This window comes from Malus sylvestris, chromosome 12 (genome assembly GCF_916048215.2).
Source record: "Malus sylvestris chromosome 12, drMalSylv7.2, whole genome shotgun sequence".
NCBI classification, from domain to species: Eukaryota; Viridiplantae; Streptophyta; class Magnoliopsida; order Rosales; family Rosaceae; genus Malus; species Malus sylvestris.
In genome coordinates this window covers 2,502,168-2,522,143 of record NC_062271.1, presented here as the reverse complement: position 1 = coordinate 2,522,143, position 19,976 = coordinate 2,502,168, and the positions used below count along the sequence as shown (strand labels likewise).

General features: G+C 40.3%; 2 protein-coding genes and 1 long non-coding RNA gene across 6 annotated transcripts; 2 read left to right on the top strand and 1 right to left on the bottom strand.

The window, feature by feature from the left end:
* Positions 1-405: 405 nt before the first annotated feature.
* LOC126593219 (uncharacterized) lies at positions 406-5,496 on the top strand. Its single transcript, XR_007612894.1, has 2 exons — positions 406-540; positions 5,346-5,496. It is a non-coding gene; the product is annotated as an uncharacterized LOC126593219 (long non-coding RNA).
* A 196-nt stretch (positions 5,497-5,692) lies between these two features.
* LOC126593217 (uncharacterized) lies at positions 5,693-19,663 on the bottom strand. The gene is made up of 12 exons (XM_050259208.1): positions 19,135-19,663; positions 18,394-18,458; positions 17,973-18,045; positions 17,816-17,834; positions 17,037-17,156; positions 16,225-16,294; positions 15,812-15,855; positions 15,650-15,691; positions 15,358-15,417; positions 6,927-6,994; positions 6,023-6,080; positions 5,693-5,895 (listed from the first exon to the last, which is right to left on the bottom strand). The coding sequence occupies exons 1-12, from the start codon at positions 19,434-19,436 to the stop codon at positions 5,803-5,805; spliced, it is 1,014 nt and encodes a 337-aa protein (XP_050115165.1). The 5' UTR covers positions 19,437-19,663; the 3' UTR covers positions 5,693-5,802.
* On the top strand, positions 7,604-12,009 carry LOC126593218 (uncharacterized). Of its 4 annotated transcripts, XM_050259211.1 has the most exons (3): positions 7,604-9,376; positions 9,594-10,291; positions 10,510-12,009. In XM_050259211.1, the coding sequence occupies exon 3, from the start codon at positions 11,258-11,260 to the stop codon at positions 11,930-11,932; it is 675 nt and encodes a 224-aa protein (XP_050115168.1). In that variant the 5' UTR covers positions 7,604-9,376; positions 9,594-10,291; positions 10,510-11,257; the 3' UTR covers positions 11,933-12,009. The 4 variants fall into 4 exon arrangements, with proteins under 4 accessions (XP_050115168.1, XP_050115169.1, XP_050115167.1 ...); XM_050259212.1 differs by lacking the exon at positions 9,594-10,291; XM_050259210.1 differs by lacking the exon at positions 9,594-10,291 and having other exon boundaries at positions 10,292-12,009.
* Positions 19,664-19,976: the final 313 nt, after the last annotated feature.

The window sequence follows — 19,976 nt, the reverse complement described above, 5'->3', positions numbered from 1 at the left end:
GTCATTCAATCTAGTCGATGAATATATCTAGACAACGAACAAGGATCTGCAAACAACTCTCAGATGACAAATTTTGAGAGTTCTGGCAGATCTCAAAAGGAACTTCGACATGTTTAAGCAGAACTGTCGAACAAATTCTGGAGCACAAGGGAAAAACACAAACATCGCTCCCACATTGGTAGCTCTCTCTTGTATAATTCAAAAACTTTGATTTTACAGACTTCTTAAGGAACAACATTGGTGACTCCTGATTTAACGCGATAAGCATATATAAATTCAACTTCATCAGAAAAAGTTGTGAAAACAATACGACAGCATAACTTTCCTTAAAGGTGGCATTCTTTAATAGTGATTTAACAATGTATGAATAAACGGGTGAGTAACGTTAATTTTCGATTAAATTTTCAGTGAATAAGGAAAATGTAACAGGAGAATATCCTTCCCCTTCTATTGCAGTTTGTTAGGGTGCTGTTAGAATGCCAAATGGCAGCAGCTAATTGTGACAGATGTAAGGTTGTGATAAAGGAATTAGTTAATGAGGTTAAGTTGTTAAGATTGTTAGAAGTTGTTGGAGGGTAGCTTAAGGAGTAAGCTAGCAAGTGACTATAAATAGTAGTTGTTGTAATAATTGAAGGATGATGTCATATTTCTCTTAATAATACTAGGTACGGTACAATTGTGAAGATGCAAAGTAGGTGTATCGTATCATTGGTATGAGCCAGTCAACGATCCCTATTGATCCTTCAATAGTGTATGACTCGACAAGCTTCCAGAAAAGCCATGGAATCCCGAGTCTCTAGCCTGGAAACCATGATCGCCGATCTCAAGTCCAGTCAAGATCTGATCTTGATGCAGCTTCGGTCGTTGGCAACCAAGGGTCACAGTGGTCCGAGCGGTGGTGAATCCTCTGAAGCTACGCCCAGTGATCTGAATCTGCACGATGGGGGCAAACCCTAATTTTGGTTAGAATTCGACCCATCATGTTCAATCGCCATTCTTAAAAAGAGTTTCCCAGATTTGGGGAAGGGGACGATCCTATGGGTTGGATCTATAAAGTCGAGCACTATTTTGATTTCTTTGGTATCGACGACTCGAAACAGGTAAAAATGGCATCTTTCCACATGGAAGGTGAAGCTCTTCAATGGTTCCAATGGGCTAAATGTCTCACCAACTACCCAAAGTGGGACGACTTCACGAAGGTGCTATGCCAAGAATTTGAACCCTCCGAATTCGAAGACTGCTGCGAATCTGGTGAAACTACGACAGACGGGAACCCTTCGAGATTACATTCTCGAGTTTCGCAGATTGTCAAATCGCACAAGGGACATCAACCCTACTCTTCTCAAATCTTGCTTCATTGGGGGTCTTAAACCAGAAGTACATCACGATGTGAAACTCCTTAAGCCAAGGGATGTGCTCGAAGCTTCTTCTTTCGTTCAACAAATAGATGCCATTATATCAAATCTCAAGATGAAATCTTTGCCGAGATCCTCTTTTGTTTTTCCTAATTCGAGATCTTCAGCTTTGAATACTGTCCACAATCAACCACAGCCGGATTTAAGGTCCAATTTTAACACTGTCAAACAGTTGACCCCTAAGGAGGTGGATCATTGTCGAAAAAATGGGTTGTGTTACCATTGCAAAGAAAAATATGTCAGAGGCCATTCATGTGACAAGAAGCAATTGCTCCTCCTTGATGTACAGGAGCAGGATGATATAGTGCTTACTGATGACATTGAGACTGAAGAACCAGAAATCACGGCATGTGCTTTGTTTGGTATCCCTACACCTGCTACGATCAACACAATGAGGGTTACTGTATTCATCAAGAATTGCTCGGTTACAATCCTTATTGATTGTGGCAGCTCATACAATTTTATTGATTTGGATCTCGTTAAACGTTTGAGAAGGCAGTTAGATACAAGTCACATTTTTAATGTCAAGATTGCAGATGGTGGTCGTGTGGCTACCAAAGGGACCTTGGCGCAAACAACCATCAAGATTCAGGGTTACAGTTGTACAACAGACCTCTATGTGATTCCATTGGATGGTTGCAAAATGGTACTAGGAGTTCCATGGTTGCGAACTTTTGGCCCAATATTGTGGGATTTCGACAAGTTATACATGCAGTTCTCAAAAGGCTCTCAAACTTTTTGTATTACTAGCCCAAAATCTACCCTGCATCAAATGGAGGATATTACAGCTATGCAAATGCAGAAGCTTCTTCAACAAGGAAGCATAGTAGGAGCAGTACTATATCAAATAGAACCAGAGCCTGTTCAAGTTCCTTGTGATGATCATTTTCTCAGTGACAATCAATCCAACAATCTCAATGAGCAACAACGACAGAACTTGCAGTCATTATTACAAGAATATGAGGTACTGTTTTCAACTCCTACCACCCTACCTCAACACCGCCATCATGATCACAGAATTCCATTAGTTGTAGGGTATAAGCCTCCTAATAGTAGACCCTATCGATTTGGTCCTGTTCAAAAGTCTGAAATAGAGAAGTGTGTCACTGAGTTGTTGCAAGCCGGTTTCATAAGGGTTAGTAATAGCCCTTACTCCTCTCTAGTTATTTTGGTTAGGAAAAAAGAGGGTACTTGGCGAAAGTGTATGGATTATAGGGGTTTAAATCTGATCACCATTAAGGACAAATTTCTTATACCTCTTATTGATGAACTGTTAGATGAATTATTTGGAGCTCAGTACTTCTCCAAACTGGACCTTAGGGCAGGTTATCACCAGATTCGCATGCACCCTGGTGATATTGACAAGACTGCTTTTAGAATGCATGATGGCCACTACGAGTTTTTGGTTATGCCCTTTGGTTTAACCAATGCTCCAGCCACTTTCCAATGCTTAATGAACGAGATTTTTAGGCCATTCCTGAGGAAGTTTATTCTGGTATTTTTTTATGATATTTTAGTGTACAGTTCATCTTGGGAATCTCATATGCGACATTTGAGAATTGTCTTCGATACGCTGCAGCAGCACGCTCTTTTTGTTAAGAAGTCCAAGTGTGCATTAGGCAGAGATAAGGTGGAATACTTGGGTCACATTGTGTCTAAACAATGAGTGGTTGCGGATCCTGCAAAATTAGACGTTATATCTAAATGGCCCGTTCCTGCTTCTGTTAAAGCCTTAAGGGGTTTTTTGGGATTGACGAGATACTACAGGAAATTCATTCCCAATTTTGGAAAGATAATTGGCCTACTCACTGCCTTAACCAAGAAAGACAGCTTCAAATGGTCTGAGGATGCTATTAACGCATTTCACACTCTCAAGGAAGCTATGCTGTCACCACAAGTCTTGGCATTACCTGATTTTAGCAAACCTTTTATAATCGAAAGTGATGCTTTGGGTCATGGAATTGGGGCAGTGTTGCAGCAAGATGGCAGGCCCATTGCATTCACAAGTAAGGCTATTAGTCCTCGAAATCAAGTCCTTTCATCTTATGAACGTGAAATGTTTGCCATTATTCACGCCATCCACAAGTGGCAAGCTTATTTGGTTGGCAACCATTTCATAATTCGCACAAACCATCACAGCTTGAAATACTTTTTGCAAGGCCGAGCTCACACCCCTTTTCAACATAAATGGGTGTCAAAACTCATGGGATTCGACTATGAAATTCAGTATTGGCCGGGCTGTGATAATCAAGTTGCGGATGCTCTTTCTCAAAGTCCATTAACCACTGACTCCTCAGTACTTACTGCTTGTGCTATGGTTGAGTGTGGCTATTTCCTATCCTTATTCTACCTGGATTGATGATTAGAGGAGATACAATGAGCACGATTCTTGGATCATTGAGAAGACTCAGAAAGTGTTATCAACTTCATCAGAGTCCACTCCCATTGCTAATATCCGGTTTACAATTGATAATGGGTTTCTCAAATACAAACACATAATTGTTCTTAGTCCTCTTAGTACTTAGAGTTCTAAAGTGTTTGAGGAAAACCATGCTACACCCACTGCAGGTCATGAAGGTTTTCTCAAAACTTACAAACGAATTTCAAGGACTTTCTTTTGGGAAGGCATGAAAAAGGATTTCAAAGATATGGTTGCTGCTTGCACAATTTGTCAACAACACAAATATGAGACTCTTTCTCCATCTGGCCTCGTACAACCATTACCAATTCCTTCAAAGGTATGGACAGATATTTCCATGGATTTCATAGTTGGTCTCCCTCCTTGCAAGGGCAAAACAGTGATTTGGGTGGTAGTGGATCGTCTATCCAAATATGCCCATTTCTTGGCTTTGGCTCATCCTTTCTCTGCTTCAATGATTGCTCAACTCTTTGTTGACAATATTTTTAAGCTCCATGGTATGCCTACTTCTATAGTTAGTCATCGAGATCCTATTTTCATGAGTAAATTCTGGAAGGAATTCTTCACTTTACAAGGCTCTGCACTCTGTTATAGTTCAGGGTATCACCCTCAAACCAATGGCCAAACTGAAGTGATGAATCGCTGTCTGGAAACATATCTCAGATGTTTTTGCAGTTTGCAACCAAAGAAATGGGCCTTGTAGCTATCGTGGGCAGAATGGAGTTTTAATACCGGATATCATACTGCTACGAAGTTGACACCCTATGAGATTGTTTATGGTCAAACCCCTCCACTTCTTCCATCTTATGAACCTGGTACTACAAAGGTAGAATCTGTAGAGCAATGTTTGTTGGAAAGGAATCGGATGTTGTCCCTACTCAAAACCAATCTAGAAGCAGCCCAATGTCGAATGAAGATTCAGTATGATAAGAAGCACAAAGAAAGGAGTTTTGAAGTAGGTGATTGGGTGTATTTGCGCTTAGTACCTTATTTGCATAAGTCCCTGGCTTCTCATTCATTCCAGAAGTTGCAGCCTCACTTTTATGGACCTTTTGAGATTCTGGCACGGATTGGGACAGTGGCATACAAACTGAAGTTACCTGACAGCTCTAAATTACGCCCAGTATTTCATGTCTCCTGCTTAAAGAAGCATTTGGGTAGCCAAGTTACTCCCACAATGCCCTTACCTGTCATCACTGAAGCTGGAATTCTGCAGGATGTTCCAATTGCAATTTTGGAAAGGAGAATGGTGAAGAAAGGACAAGGAGCTGTCACTGAAGTGTTGGTGCAATGGCCAAATCATTCACCAAAGGATGCTACTTGGGAGCCTTATGCAGAATTGAAGACTAAATTCCCCGAAATTGTCAATTTCTGATATGCTAATGTGCTTGTTTCTGTTCTGTGTTAGTAGGTTTTCAAGGGGGGGTATTGTTAGGGTGCTGTTAGAATGCCAAATGGCAGCAGCTAATTGTGACAGATGTAAGGTTGTGATAAAGGAATTAGTTGATGAGGTTGAGTTGTTAAGATTGTTAGAAGTTGTTGGAGGGTAGCTTAAGGAGTAAGCTAGCAAGTGACTATAAATAGTAGTTGTTGTAATAATTGAAGGATGATGTCATATTTCTCTTAATAATACTAGTTACAGTACAATTGTGAAGACGTAAAGTAGGTGTATCGTATCACAGTTTTTCTACAATTAGAAGGGAGCTAAAGTCTATAATTTACAAAATCATTGATAACCACTACGATAAAACTTCAAGTATACGTACTGCAACTATCGAAACATAACTCTACTGCATCATGTCACGCAACAAAATATTCAAACAGACAGAACACGAAATTAAAGCTATTCAACACAAAATAAGCCGAAGACATATATAATTTCATAGTAACATAAAAGCGTGACAAAATACACAACAAATTTATAGAAAATATAAATGAAAAAAAGTGCGTGCCTTAGGAAAGCATTACTTATTGTAGAGCATACGTTGCTTTTAGATATTCTACAATTTCTGCACTTTCGAACATTTCCACCCCCGTATTTGGATCTTCTAAGTAAGGAGCCTGTCAAAATGTTAAGATTGAGACTGTCAAGTTACTAATTCACGGCATGTCAAATGGAGATGAAATCTTTCATTCTCTTACGATAAAACCACAGCTTCAGGAATTCATTGTAGATTATTGAAAGTACCTGAAAACGTCCGGTTTTCTCAAACAGTATTTGTCGTTTTGGACTGCCACGAGCACAGCTGAAAAGAGTATTCATAATCTCTCAGTAATATACTTTACATCGTTGTACACAAAAACAGAAACAGATGACATTGAAAGGAAGGCTAAATAGGTTCTTCCAAAAGATGATGGGTCGCTTTGCATCAGAAAAACCTTGAAACAGGCGATAATCCTTTACAACACAATGGAAAAATAATGCTCCATACCCGAGTTCAGAAACAACAGAGATATATTCAGAGAGACGTGGATAATAAAAAAATAAAAACCCTACGAGGGTGAGAAAGTGGAAATATTAGAAAAATTAAATTTTCAGAAAAATGTTCAAAATTGATGCCAAAATGTAGCATCAAAGAGATAGAAACATGTTAGATAAATATGAATCATATACACGAGCACACACATGCAGAATCATAATACCATGTAACAATAAATCGCATCTTCCCAATACACAACCTTGGAACGATACAACTGTAAAAGTACATACATTAACATAGATATGACACTGGGACACAAAATACCACAAATTTATGGGGCTTGGATTAGAGTTCTTATGTTCATCTAATGTTTTTGCTTGTGAGTGTATCTGCACATGCGTGCATATTCAATCACATTCCTATCAAAAACATTTGTGTATGTACAAATGAAGCGTTGTTACTATGGTCTTATAATATTCTTCATGTGCACCAGAGATAGTTTTATCAATATTGTAAGACTTCCTACACAAGAGCCAAAACCAATCACACAACCGCCAACGAAAAAGATAGTTCACAAGTAAAAAGTTCACTTAGAATTGTGTGCTACTTGATGAATTATGAAAATTAATAATAACACAAGACCTAAACATAATTATTGTTACTCATATTTACCTGCGATATATGTGAGGCAGTTCTAACTCTACCAGTACTTCACGCACAAGTTTGCAAAAAGGAGATCCCTGAAACAGACAAAAATTTCAAACTACAACTTGGCCTGTGTGTGATGTATCAGTATATATATGTATAGATAGAAGAAACCAAAATTCATATGTAAACATGGTAGCAACACATGCATATATTTACAACAACAACAACAACAAAGCCTTTTCCCACTAAGTGGGGTCGGCTATATGAATCCTAGAACGCCATTGCGCTCGGTTTTGTGTCATGTCCTCCGTTAGATCCCAGTACTCTAAGTCTTTTCTTAGAGTCTCTTCCAAAGTTTTCCTAGGTCTTCCTCTACCCCTTCGGCCCTGAACCTCTGTCCCGTAGTCACATCTTCGAACCGGAGCGTCATTCGGCCTTCTTTGCACATGTCCAAATCACCGGAGCCGATTTTCTCTCATCTTTCCTACAATTTCGGCTACTCCTACTTTACCTCGGATATCCTCATTCCCAATCTTATCCTTTCTCGTGTGCCCACACATCCCACGAAGCATCCTCATCTCCGCTACACCCATTTTGTGTACGTGTTGATGCTTCACCGCCCAACATTCTGTGCCATACAACATCGCTGGCCTTATTGCCGTCCTATAAAATTTTCCCTTGAGCTTCAGTGGCCTACGACGGTCACACAACACGCCGGATGCATTCTTACACTTCATCCATCCAGCTCGTATTCTATGGTTGAGATCTCCATCTAATTCTCCGTTCTCTTGCAAGATAGATCCTAGGTAGCGAAAACGGTCGCTTTTTGTGATCTTCGCTAGATTGCTCCGGTCATTAGCGTGGATAAGTATATAAATGGATAGAGATAGGAAAGCAAACACAAGATGTACGTGGTTCACCCAGATTGGCTACGTCCACGGAATAGAAGAGTTCTCATTAATTGTGAAGGGTTTACACAAGTACATAGGTTCAAGCTCTCCTTTAGTGAGTACAAGTGAATGATTTAGTACAAATGACATTAGGAAATATTGTGGGAGAATGATCTCGTAATCACGAAACTTCTAAGTATCGGAGTGTGGTGTCGTCTTGACTTGCCTTATCTGTCTCATAGGTAGATGTGGCATCTTCTCTGGAAGTACTCTTCCTCCATCCAGGGGTGGTATCTTTAACTGGTGGAGATGCACAAGGTAATGTATCAATTTCACTTGAAGCTTACTTGTAGTTTCAGGCTTGGTCAAGCGCGATACAAACCATGTAGTAGGAGTCCCCCAAGTCGCCGAGCTAGGGGGTCTGCTGAAAGAGGTGACAGACAAGGTAAGCAATCAGAGCTCCGACTGATTGTTCACCTTCTCCCCATCTTGCAGCAGCATGAAGGATAAAGAGAAGAAAAATGAGAAGAGATGATATGAGATACTTTTGCTTTTGAAGAAGTAACTTTCCACAGGCTTATTCTTGAACTGAGCTGGAGGGTTTTCTGGTTTCCTCCAGAGTATAAGGCCGACTGAAGAATTTGAGGGTCAAAACAAGTCCATCAAATCTAGAGTACGTTCCACCCTGCTGATATGGGATACTTTTGCTTTTGACAGAGTAATGGATGTATCGGCACGTGTGCTGTTACGCTTGTCTCCACATGCTTCCTTGTATCCTTCGCACTTGCCCTATCTGTTCCTCAAGCAGATGCGGAATCTTCCCTGGAAATATAAGATGTTGAAGATGAGTACTCGAGAGCAATGCCAGGTAAGTAATCAGGTAAGGGGTTCCAGGCAGTCAGTTCCTGGCTGGAAGCTTGATTCCAAGTGCTGACTGATTGCTCTCTTTCTCCTTGTCTTGCAGGTAAAAACAAGGCCAAAGGAAAAGACAGGGAAAAAGCATGATATGGGATACTCTTGCTTTTAACCCTGATGATATGAGATATTCTTGCTCTAGTATAGCTTGTTTGCAGAGGTATTATCGGGGGGAAGGAAAGCTGAATATTTCGAAAGGCTTCGTTGGGAGTGCCCTCTCAGATATGATGAAGGGTTGAGCATTTTTGCAGGTCTGCCTGTCTGTTGGGGATGGAGGTCGACATATATAGGAGTCTCCCTAAGAAGTAGTAATGTTATTCCTTTACCCTGCTTGGTCATAGCACGGTAGTGGGAGCTGCCAGTTTCACATGTTTTAACTCTGTCAGAGCACTTTGAAAAAGTGGTCTGTGCTATCTGGCTCTCGAGATTCGGAGAACGATGCCTTTTCGATTTTTGAGAAAGCAATCATGCTGGGGGTCTGGCTCTCGAGATTCGGAGAGCAGTGTCTCTTCGATTTTTGAGAAAGTAATCATGTTGGGAGTTTGGCTCTCGAGATTCGGAGGGCGGTGCCTCTTCGATTTTGGAGCAAGCAATCTGTTGGGAGTGTTGTCTCGAATGTGAGTAAAGGTTGGGCATGTTTGCTAGTCTACCTTGCCACGAAGCACAAAGGTTAACACACAGGGACTTTCCAATTATCCAGCAATGGTACTGTTCCTTTACCCTCTCTTCGATTTTGAGAAAGTAGTCATGTTGGGAGTCTGGCTCTCGAGATTCGGAGGACGGTGTCTCTTCGATTTTGGAGCAAGCAATCTTGTTGGGAGTGTTTTCTCGAATGTGAGTAAAGGTTGGGCATGTTTGCTAGTCTACCTTGCCACAAAGCACATAGGTTGACAAACAGGGACTTTCCAATTATCCAGCAGTGGTACTGTTCCTTTACCCTTGTGGGTAATAATATGGTAGCTAGACCTTCAAAATTTATGTGTCTAAACTTTGTTAGTGCTGTTTCTTTGCTATTCTTTTACCTTTCTTGGTCAGAGCGATGTAGTGGGAGTTGCAAGCTTCACGTGCTCAACTTTGGCAGAGAACTTTGGCAAAGTTATCTGTGGTACCCATGAGCTATTGTTGCGTGTGGGAAGTGGGTGATTGAACAGTAAGATTCATGTGCTTTCTACTTCACCAGAAGTCTTCGACAGAATGCCCATAATTTCTGCAAAGCTGAGTGTGCGTGTGACAGGTGCTGACAAGGCTAGAAAAGTAGGTGCCTCTTCGATTTCTGAGATCGGCCCTCGTGGTCTCTAAGCAGCCCAGCTTTTGAGAAAAGCGAGCGCCTCTTCGATTGATTCGGAGAACGATGCCTCATCGATTTTTGAGAAAGCAATCATGCTGGGGGTCTGGCTCTCGAAGATTCGGGGAGCAGTGTCTCTTCGATTTTTGAGAAAGTAATCATGTTGGGAGTCTGGCTCTCGAGATTCGGAGGGCGGTGCCTCTTCGATTTTGGAGCAAGCAATCTTGTTGGGAGTATTTTCTCGAATGTGAGTAAAGGTTGGGCATGTTTGCTAGTCTACCTTGCCACGAAGCACAGAGGTTGACACACAGGGACTTTCCAATTATCCAGCAATGGTACTGTTCCTTTACCCTCTCTTCGATTTTTAAGAAAGAAGTCATGTTGGGAGTCTGGCTCTTGAGATTCGGAGGACGGTGCCTCTTCGATTTTGGAGCAAGCAATCTTATTGGGAGTGTTTTCTCGAATGTGAGTAAAGGTTGGGCATGTTTGCTAGTCTACCTTGCCACGAAGCACATAGGTTGACACACAGGGACTTTCCAATTATCCAGCAGTGGTACTATTCCTTTACCCTTGTGGGTAATAATATGGTAGCTAGACCTTCAAAATTTATGGGTCTAAACTTTGTTAGTGCTGTTTCTTTGCTATTCTTTTACCCTTCTTGGTCAGAGCGATGTAGTGGAAGCTGCAAGCTTCACGTGCTCAACTTTGGCAGAGAACTTTGGCAAAGTTATCTGTGGTACCCATGAGCTATTGTTGCGTGTGGGAAGTGGGTGATTGAACAGTAAGATTCATGTGTTTTCTACTTCCCCAGAAGTCTTCGACAGAATGCCCATAATTTCCGCAAAGCTGAGTGTGCGTGTGACAGGTGCTGACAAGGCTGGAAAAGTAGGTGCCTCTTCGATTTCTGAGATTGGCCCTCGTGGTCTCTGGGGAGCCCAGCTTTTGAGAAAGCGAGCGCCTCTTCGATTTCTGAGATCAGCCTTCGAGGTCTTTGAGCAGCCCAACTTTTGAGAAAGCAAACGCCTCTTCGATTTCTGAGATCAACCCTCGTGATCTCTAAGCAGCCCAGCTTTTGAGAAAGCAAACGCCTCTTCGATTTCTGAGCAGGCGCCTCTTCGATTTCTGAAGCTCCGTCGAGTGCAGATTTTTATAGGGGCTGGCATTAAGTTCCAAAGCACACTTGAATCTCCACCAGTAGAAGCTTCATTCTTGCACTTCTAAGATCTTGATTTGTCCGACCTCTTCTCTCTTCAACACCTTTGAAAATGTCTGGCCCCTCCGACCGTCGTTTTGACTTGAACCTTGTTGAAGAGGCAGCCCCGCCTTCTCCAGACAACATATGGCGCCCATCCTTCGTCTCCCCTACTGGTCCTCTTACCGTTGGGGATTCCGTGATGAAGAATGATATGACCGCTGCGGTGGTGGCCAGGAACCTTCTCACTCCCAAAGATAACAGACTACTTTCCAAACGGTCTGATGAGTTAGCTGTTAAGGATTCGCTGGCTCTCAGTGTTCAATGTGCAGGTTCTGTGTCTAATATGGCCCAACGCCTATTTGCTCGAACCCGCCAAGTTGAATCATTGGCGGCTGAAGTGATGAGTCTCAAACAGGAGATTAGAGGGCTCAAGCATGAGAATAAACAGTTGCACCGGCTCGCACATGACTATGCTACAAACATGAAGAGGAAGCTTGACCAGATGAAGGAAACTGATGGTCAGGTTTTACTTGATCATCAGAGATTTGTGGGTTTGTTCCAAAGGCATTTATTGCCTTCGTCTTCTGGGGCTGTACCGCGTAATGAAGCTCCAAATGATCAACCTCTGATGCCTCCTCCTTTTAGGGTTCTGTCCAGTACTGAGGCTCCAAATGATCCCCCTCCGGTGCCTTCTCTTTCTGGGGCTCTACCGACTGCTGAGACTTCTCCTAAGCAACCTTTGTGAAGGCTCCCTCTTGTGTGTTTATTTTGACTCATGTATATGTACATATTTGTAGCTTATCGGGGATATCAATAAATAAGCTTTCCTTCATTTCAACGTATTGTGTTAAATACACCAAAGCCTTCTTCGCTAAGTTCTTTGAATTTTCTTTTGTTGAAGCTTGTATGTTGAAGCTTTCTGAGTGGAGCATGTAGGTTGGGGTAGTGTTCCCTTAATTTTCCGAGTGAGGAAAACTTCTCGGTTGGAGACTTGGAAAATCCAAGTCACTGAGTGGGATCGGCTATATGAATCTTAGAACGCCATTGTGCTCGATCCTGTGTCATGTCCTTCGTTAGATCCAAGTACTCTAAGTCTTTTCTTAGAGTCTCTTCCAAAGTTTTCCTAGGTCTTCCTCTACCCCTTCGGCCCTGAACCTCTGTCCCATAGTCGCATCTTCTAATCGGAGCGTCAGTAGGCCTTCTTTGCACATGTCCAAACCACCGTAACCGATTTTCTCTCATCTTTCCTTCAATTTCGGCTACTCCTACTTTACCCCGGATATCCTCATTCCTAATCTTATCCTTTCTCGTGTGCCCACACATCCAACGAAGCATCCTCATCTCCGCTACACCCATTTTGTGTACGTGTTGATGTTTCACCGCCCAACATTCTGTGCCATACAGCATCGCCGGCCTTATTGCCGTCCTATAAAATTTTCCCTTGAGCTTCAGTGGCATACGGCGGTCACATAACACGCCGGATGCACTCTTCCACTTCATCCATCCAGCTTGTATTCTATGGTTGAGATCTCCATCTAATTCTCCGTTCTTTTGCAAGATAGATCCTAGGTAACGAAAACGGTCGCTCTTTGGTATTTCTTGATCTCCGATCCTCACCCCTAACTCGTTTTGGCCTCCATTTGCACTGAACTTGCACTCCATATATTCTGTCTTTGATCGGCTTAGGCGAAGACCTTTAGATTCCAACACTTCTCTCCAAAGGTTAAGCTTTGCATTTACCCCTTCCTGAGTTTCATCTATCAACACTATATCGTCTGCGAACAGCATACACCAAGGAATATCATCTTGAATATGTCCTGTTAACTCATCCATTACCAACGCAAAAAGGTAAGGACTTAAGGATGAGCCTTGATGTAATCCTACAGTTATGGGAAAGCTTTCGGTTTGTCCTTCCTGAGTTCTTACGGCAGTCTTTGCTCCTTCATACATATCCTTTATAGCTTGGATATATGCTACTCGTACTCCTTTCTTCTCTAAAATCCTCCAAAGAATGTCTCTTGGGACCCTATCATACGCTTTTTCCAAATCTATAAAGACCATGTGTAAATCCTTTTTCTCATCTCTATATCTTTCCATCAATCTTCGTAAGAGATAGATTGCCTCCATGGTTGAGCGCCCTGGCATGAACCCGAATTGGTTGTCCGAAACCCGTGTCTCTTGCCTCAATCTATGCTCAATGACTCTCTCCCAGAGCTTCATTGTATGACTCATTAGCTTAATACCCCTATAGTTCATGCAATTTTGTACGTCGCCCTTATTCTTGTAGATAGGCACCAAAGTGCTCGTTCGCCACTCATTTGGCATCTTCTTCGTTTTCAAAATCCTATTGAAAAGGTCAGTGAGCCATGTTATACCTGTCTCTCCCAAAAGTTTCCACACTTCGATTGGTATATCGTCTGGGCCTATTGCTTTTTTATGCTTCATCTTCTTCAAAGCTACAACCACTTCTTCCTTCCGGATTCGACGATAAAAAGAGTAGTTTCTACACTCTTCTGAGTTACTCAACTCCCCTAAAGAAGCACTCATTTCATGTCCTTCATTGAAGAGATTATGAAAATAACCTCTCCATCTGTCTTTAACCGCGTTCTCTGTAGCAAGAACCTTTCCATCCTCATCCTTGATGCACCTCACTTGGTTTAGGTCCCTTGTCTTCTTTTCCCTTGCTCTAGATAGTTTATAGATATCCAACTCTCCTTCTTTGGTATCTAGTCGTTTATACATATCGTCGTAAGCCGCTAACTTAGCTTTTCTGACAGCTTTCTTCGCCTCTTGCTTCGCTTTTCTATACCTTTCACCATTTTCATCGGTCCTCTCCTTGTATAAGGCTTTACAACATTTCTTCTTAGCCTTCACCTTTGTTTGTACCTCCTCATTCCACCACCAAGATTCCTTTTGGTGTGGGGCAAAGCCCTTGGACTCTCCTAATACCTCTTTTGCTACTTTTCGGATACAACTAGCCATGGAATCCCACATTTGGCTAGCTTCCCCCTCTCTATCCCACACACATTGGGTGATTACCTTCTCTTTGAAAATGGCTTGTTTTTCTTCTTTTAGATTCCACCATCTAGTCCTTGGGCACTTCCAAGTCTTGTTCTTTTGTCTTACTCTTTTGATATGTACATCCATCACCAACAAGCGATGTTGATTAGCCACGCTCTCTCCTGGTATAACTTTGCAATCCTTACAAGTTATACGATCCCCTTTCCTCATTAGAAGAAAATCTATTTGTGTTTTTGACGACCCACTCTTGTAGGTGATCACATGTTCTTCTCTCTTCTTAAAGAAGGTGTTGGCTAAGAAGAGATCATATGCCATTGCAAAATCCAAGATAGCTTCCCCATCCTCGTTTCTCTCCCCAAAACCATGGCCACCATGAAAACCTCCATAGTTGCCTGTCTTCCTGCCCACGTGTCCATTTAAATCTCCTCCTATAAATAACTTCTCCGTCTGAGCAATTCCTTGCACCAAGTCTCCAAGATCTTCCCAAAATTTCTCCTTCGAACTCGTATCCAACCCTACTTGAGGTGCGTACGCACTAATCACATTGATAAGTTCTTGTCCTATTACAATCTTGATTGCCATGATTCTATCTCCTACCCTCTTGACATCTACAACATCTTGTACCAAGGTCTTGTCCACGATGATGCCAACACCGTTTCTCGTTCTATTTGTGCCCGAATACCAAAGTTTAAACCCTGAGTTTTCTAGATCCTTTGCCTTACTACCAACCCACTTAGTTTCTTGTAGGCACATAATATTTATCCTTCTCCTCACCATAACTTCCACTACTTCCATAGATTTTCCCGTTAAGGTTCCTATATTCCACGTTCCTAAACGCATTTTGCTCTCTTGAACTCTACCCTTCTGTCCTAGCTTCTTCACCCTCCCCCGTCTAATAGGATCAAAGTACTTCTTTTGTGTGTCCCGGGTAAAGTTGATAGGAGCATATGCTCCCAAACAACTTTGAGTGGAGTCGTTCGAAAAGAAGTTTCTATGGCCCCCTTGCTCATTTAACACTGCATCCGGGTGCCGATGGAGATAACACATGCATATATTTAAAAAAAAAAAAAAAACCCAAGGCATATCTATCATGTATAATAAGGACCTCAAATAAGTTAGGATATAAAGTACAGAGCATGACAGTCTAACCTCGTATGCCCATACTAAAAGTGGTTTGGGTGGTAGTTTTGATGGAGAATAGCGAGAACCCTGAACGGAATTATCGAACAAGAGATTGATCAATTAAGTTTGTAAAACAAATTACATATAATGGCGAAAATCTAACATGGGCTTTCAATGTGGGCAAACTTTAGTGTATGATGCATCGTGCAGTTAATGAACTAGGCATATTCTAGGAGGACACACACCCCCTACTCACAACGAATCAAAAGAAAGAGGTTGTGAAAAGAATTACACACTTAAAGAATTCAAATAACCTAACCTTTCCCGCACGACCAATCATAGCAAACCCTGCAGTCAAAGTCTGCAATCGAGAGTTGAAATAAATAAATAACTAAAAACAACAATTTTACAACCAGAAGAATTAATTAAAAATATACTTTCTAAAGATAAAAAGAAAATTTGAGATGAGTCAAATGCTAACCGTTAACAAACCAAGTGACAATGCAAGAGGAACAGTTCCATCACCTGCACAAACATTTGGGGGACCGGGGGTAAGAAATTTTAAAAAGAATTTGGTGTTAAATGGTTGGCATGAATGAATAATATAGTTAGTAGAAGCTCTTATTCAAGAAAGTGTAGCTTCTGTAAAAAGCAAAGAAATAAAAAGCAAAAATGCATCGCGATATAGAAGCATAATTTGTAGAGCCTAGGTATACTGCTTCCATAACAAATAGTTACCATAAACTTAACGTATAAAAATGTACCCAAACGTCATAGTGCAGTTGTATTATGTATCTATCCCCTATCATGTCTGCATACACTGTAAGATGAAGGTAATACAATAAACATAATGAAATAACGTGATTGTAGCAAGATGAGTGTGACCACACGCACCATATTTCCCAACCAAGTACTTGATTATGTCATCTGATTCATACATTGAAACTCCAGTGTTTGGATCCACCTGCGACCAAACACAAAAATTGCAATGTAGCTGCCACTCAAAGCCATTGTGATATGATAATGAGATGAAACTAAGGTATATGTAACAACAGGCATAAAAACAAAACTAGTGAATGATGCGGAGAAGTAAAAACTATGAGAGCTATTAATATTTCGTTGTGTGTGAAAGATTCTTATCATCATAGCCGAGGAGAAACTTAAGTGTTAGCTTTGTGTTTTTCAAATGTTATTTAGTTGACGGAATCATTTAGCTATATTTTCAAAAGGTTCTAATGTTTATATATAGCACTTATTATCTATTAGGTTTCCTTTTTTATTCTAAATATCTGCAAATTCCCTTCTCTTGGAAATTTGCCTATGGGTTCTTGAACAAAAAGTCTTCAAAACAGCACTCAATCGTCCAAACATAGCTGAAATTTTACACCTCCAGGAATGGCCACAGGTTCGTAATGACACAATGACAACAAGCAATAATCTCAAAAGTGAGTACACGAAAAATTGGAGAGTTTTGCTAGAGATATTTCATGAAAGACAGAGAAAGCAACTTGATCCATCTTATTGCTAATACATTGGAGCTGCTAAGCACTACATTAATACTTTAAAAATTCTGCTTTCTTTTGAATCAAATTATAAAGTCTACCATTATTAAGGATTATTTACATTACATCCCTCTCAAGGACAAACGCCCCCCTGACTGCGATGATAAAAAGGAAAACAATAATTTAAAGAGTACAGTATCTAACCATGTAAGGGAACTGCTGTTTTCCGCCCATCTCAGCAACCTTGCGACGAAAGTTTGGACCACCTTGTGGGCAAGGATAAAACAGAACATCGAGGTCCAATACTGCAACAATTTCCCTAACCTATACATACATAAAATGTCAATTCATAAATAAAGAAAGAACATGTAACGGTATTCATCAAAATACATAATAATCAATTGAAAAGCACATTGATGACCTTAAGAGCCATTGATGCACATATTGAATCAAAATCTTGACAATTAGAGGATCCCTTAATTGGCCAGGTAGCAATGAAGCTCAAAAAGTGTTTATCTTGGATGAAACAGAAGGTCAATAGCCTGATCCTAAATTACACTACTCAATATCAATATGGCTAAAACTAAATGCCTAAAAGCAACCTAAACACCTAACCTATTCGTAACCGCAGATTTCAACATTATACCCATCAAAGAATGATGATGCACTGGATTAAATGGGACAGTGCAGTAATGATATCATGTGTATGGACTCAAGTCATACAGAGAATACTACGGACAAAAATAAAAAAAGACCTTTCATATGGATACGGGAAGTGATTTTCACACCCCCTTTTTAGCCTCTTACACACCCTTGTTTAATCCTAGCCGCTGATTCTGTTTGATTCATTCAACCCAATGGCCATAAATAAAGAGAGGTGCATGAGAAAACTAAAAAGGGTGTGTGAAAATCACTTCCCTATATATATATATATATGCTTTTATATTTATAAACTACATGGAAATTTCAGGGGTTGAAGTTACCTTCCGGCAGAATGGACACCTGTGCATTATCCAACAGAAAAAAAAAAATACAAGCAGTCAGTTTTAGAGTGGTATGGATAAAACTCGGGGGGACTAGAAATTTCTACCATAAAGAATTAAATTACAGAAACAATACAATGGGATGAAAATACAGTACCCTTCAAACTCATATATCTCAATAGGCTTCGCCGGACGGGGGCCTACTTTTGAAGTCTCTTTGACCTTAGAATCTGTTACATGAAAATTGGACAGAAAAAAAAAATGAAACCTCTTACACTCGGATACTTGAAGTTATCAGATCTCTTGGTTACTGTTCAAAAAACTGTATTAAAACAAACCAAAAATTCATATTCACAACGACAGCAAAATGCTTGATGCCAAAAACAACTTCCATATTACGGAAAAATCATGATGGCCAACATAGGAAAACTTCTTCATAACTTAAAAATAGTTACTTTTAGTTCTGATTAGACTCAACATACACTAATACCAGCCGTTTAACAACAATATCTTAAATCATCTTCATTTAATTTTACAAGGGCATGCCATAAATCATATCAACTCAAACTAACACGTACCATTAAACTCGAGAGCATACTGGTCCGAAGGAATATCATTTTTCGGAACGAAAGAGAAAGAATATCTGCCAATGTACAACCAAAACAGGAAAGCAGAAAGAAAAAATGAAGTCAGAAACTGTTTTTTGCTAGCACTATACTGGAATTTGGTACTTAAAATACTCAGTGTAGTTTATTATAACATATCTAATTCAAAATTTCAGCTTAGTGGTGCATTAGCATAGTTTGAAAAAACGCGCAATATATATAGCGCTATATATCCCGTCACGTAAGAGATTTTGCAGTATAACACAAAATATCACGATAGTCTAAAAAAATGTTCGATTTTTATGCGATATTCAGCAATATGCCACACCAAATACCTCGTGATCGTATTGCTACGACAATCACCACATCCATCCATTCAATGAAAATGACTATAGTACGAGTTTATTATGCATTAATGTGAAATTATTATTAAATTATATGTGTTTTGTTGCAAGTATCAAATAGCTTACTATACATTTGTCGAGACTAGGAGTTTATCATATATATTTATCAATACTATTTTACGCTATACAAGTCTCAAATAGCTTATTGCATAGCGAAACCGCTCACGAGAAGCGATTTCAAACTAAGCTAAACAGCACAAATTTACATGGTAAACAAACCCAAGTGCAAATAAAGCAACAATCTTTAAATTACTGAACAAAAAAATTAATTTAACGAAATTTTTTTTAAAAAAAATTAAAATTTGGTTACCCAGAAACGAAAACGCCAGTCCCCAACCGGAAGAACAAGGCAAGAGCAGCCCCTAAGACGTCCCAAACTTTGTCAGGCCTGACGCCGAACCGCTTCGGCTCCGGCGGCTTGAAATTGGGCGGAGGAGCAAATGTTAACGGTTGCGATGAAGGTTCTGGTTTGGTTTGAACAGAAGCTGAAGTTTGGGGGGTCTCAGAGGACTCTGTAGTAGCTCTAATAGTACAGAATTTTCTTTTGGGTATTGTGGGGGATAAAAAAGGCGGGAAAATTGAACTGGGAATTAGGTTTAGAGCTTTGGCCATGGCTTTTGGGGGTTTTGGGGGAAGGTGGGGTTTGGAATTGGAGAGATTGAGTTGAGAATTACGAAGTATGTGACTGTGAATCAATTCACTTTTGGTGAACACTGGAGAGAGACAAGTACCTGCACTTGCTAGATTTCCAAACCAAATGATTGGTTGGAACTTGGAACTGAGGGATGATGGGCTCAAGCTATAATTTTATGTTTTGGAATGCCTATTGGAAACACTTGGTCATGAACTTATGGAATTCTATACTTTTAATGAGAATTGTTCACATTATTTATCATTATATGTCTTTAGAAACCCAATAAAATATGAGATTGTTCATGATCCGTTTGGAAGTACTTTTAAAATAATTGAAAGTGTTTTTAGAGAAGAAACAAAATTTGGATTCTAAAAGCACTTGAAAGTGTTTCCTACAAGATGTACATAACTTGTGCTTCTTCGAAAAAGTACCTTAAGTGCTTTTCCAAGATTCACTTGAGTTTTTATTAAGGATTGGTTCTAAAAACATTTTTGTCAAAAAACCTTTCAATCATTTTA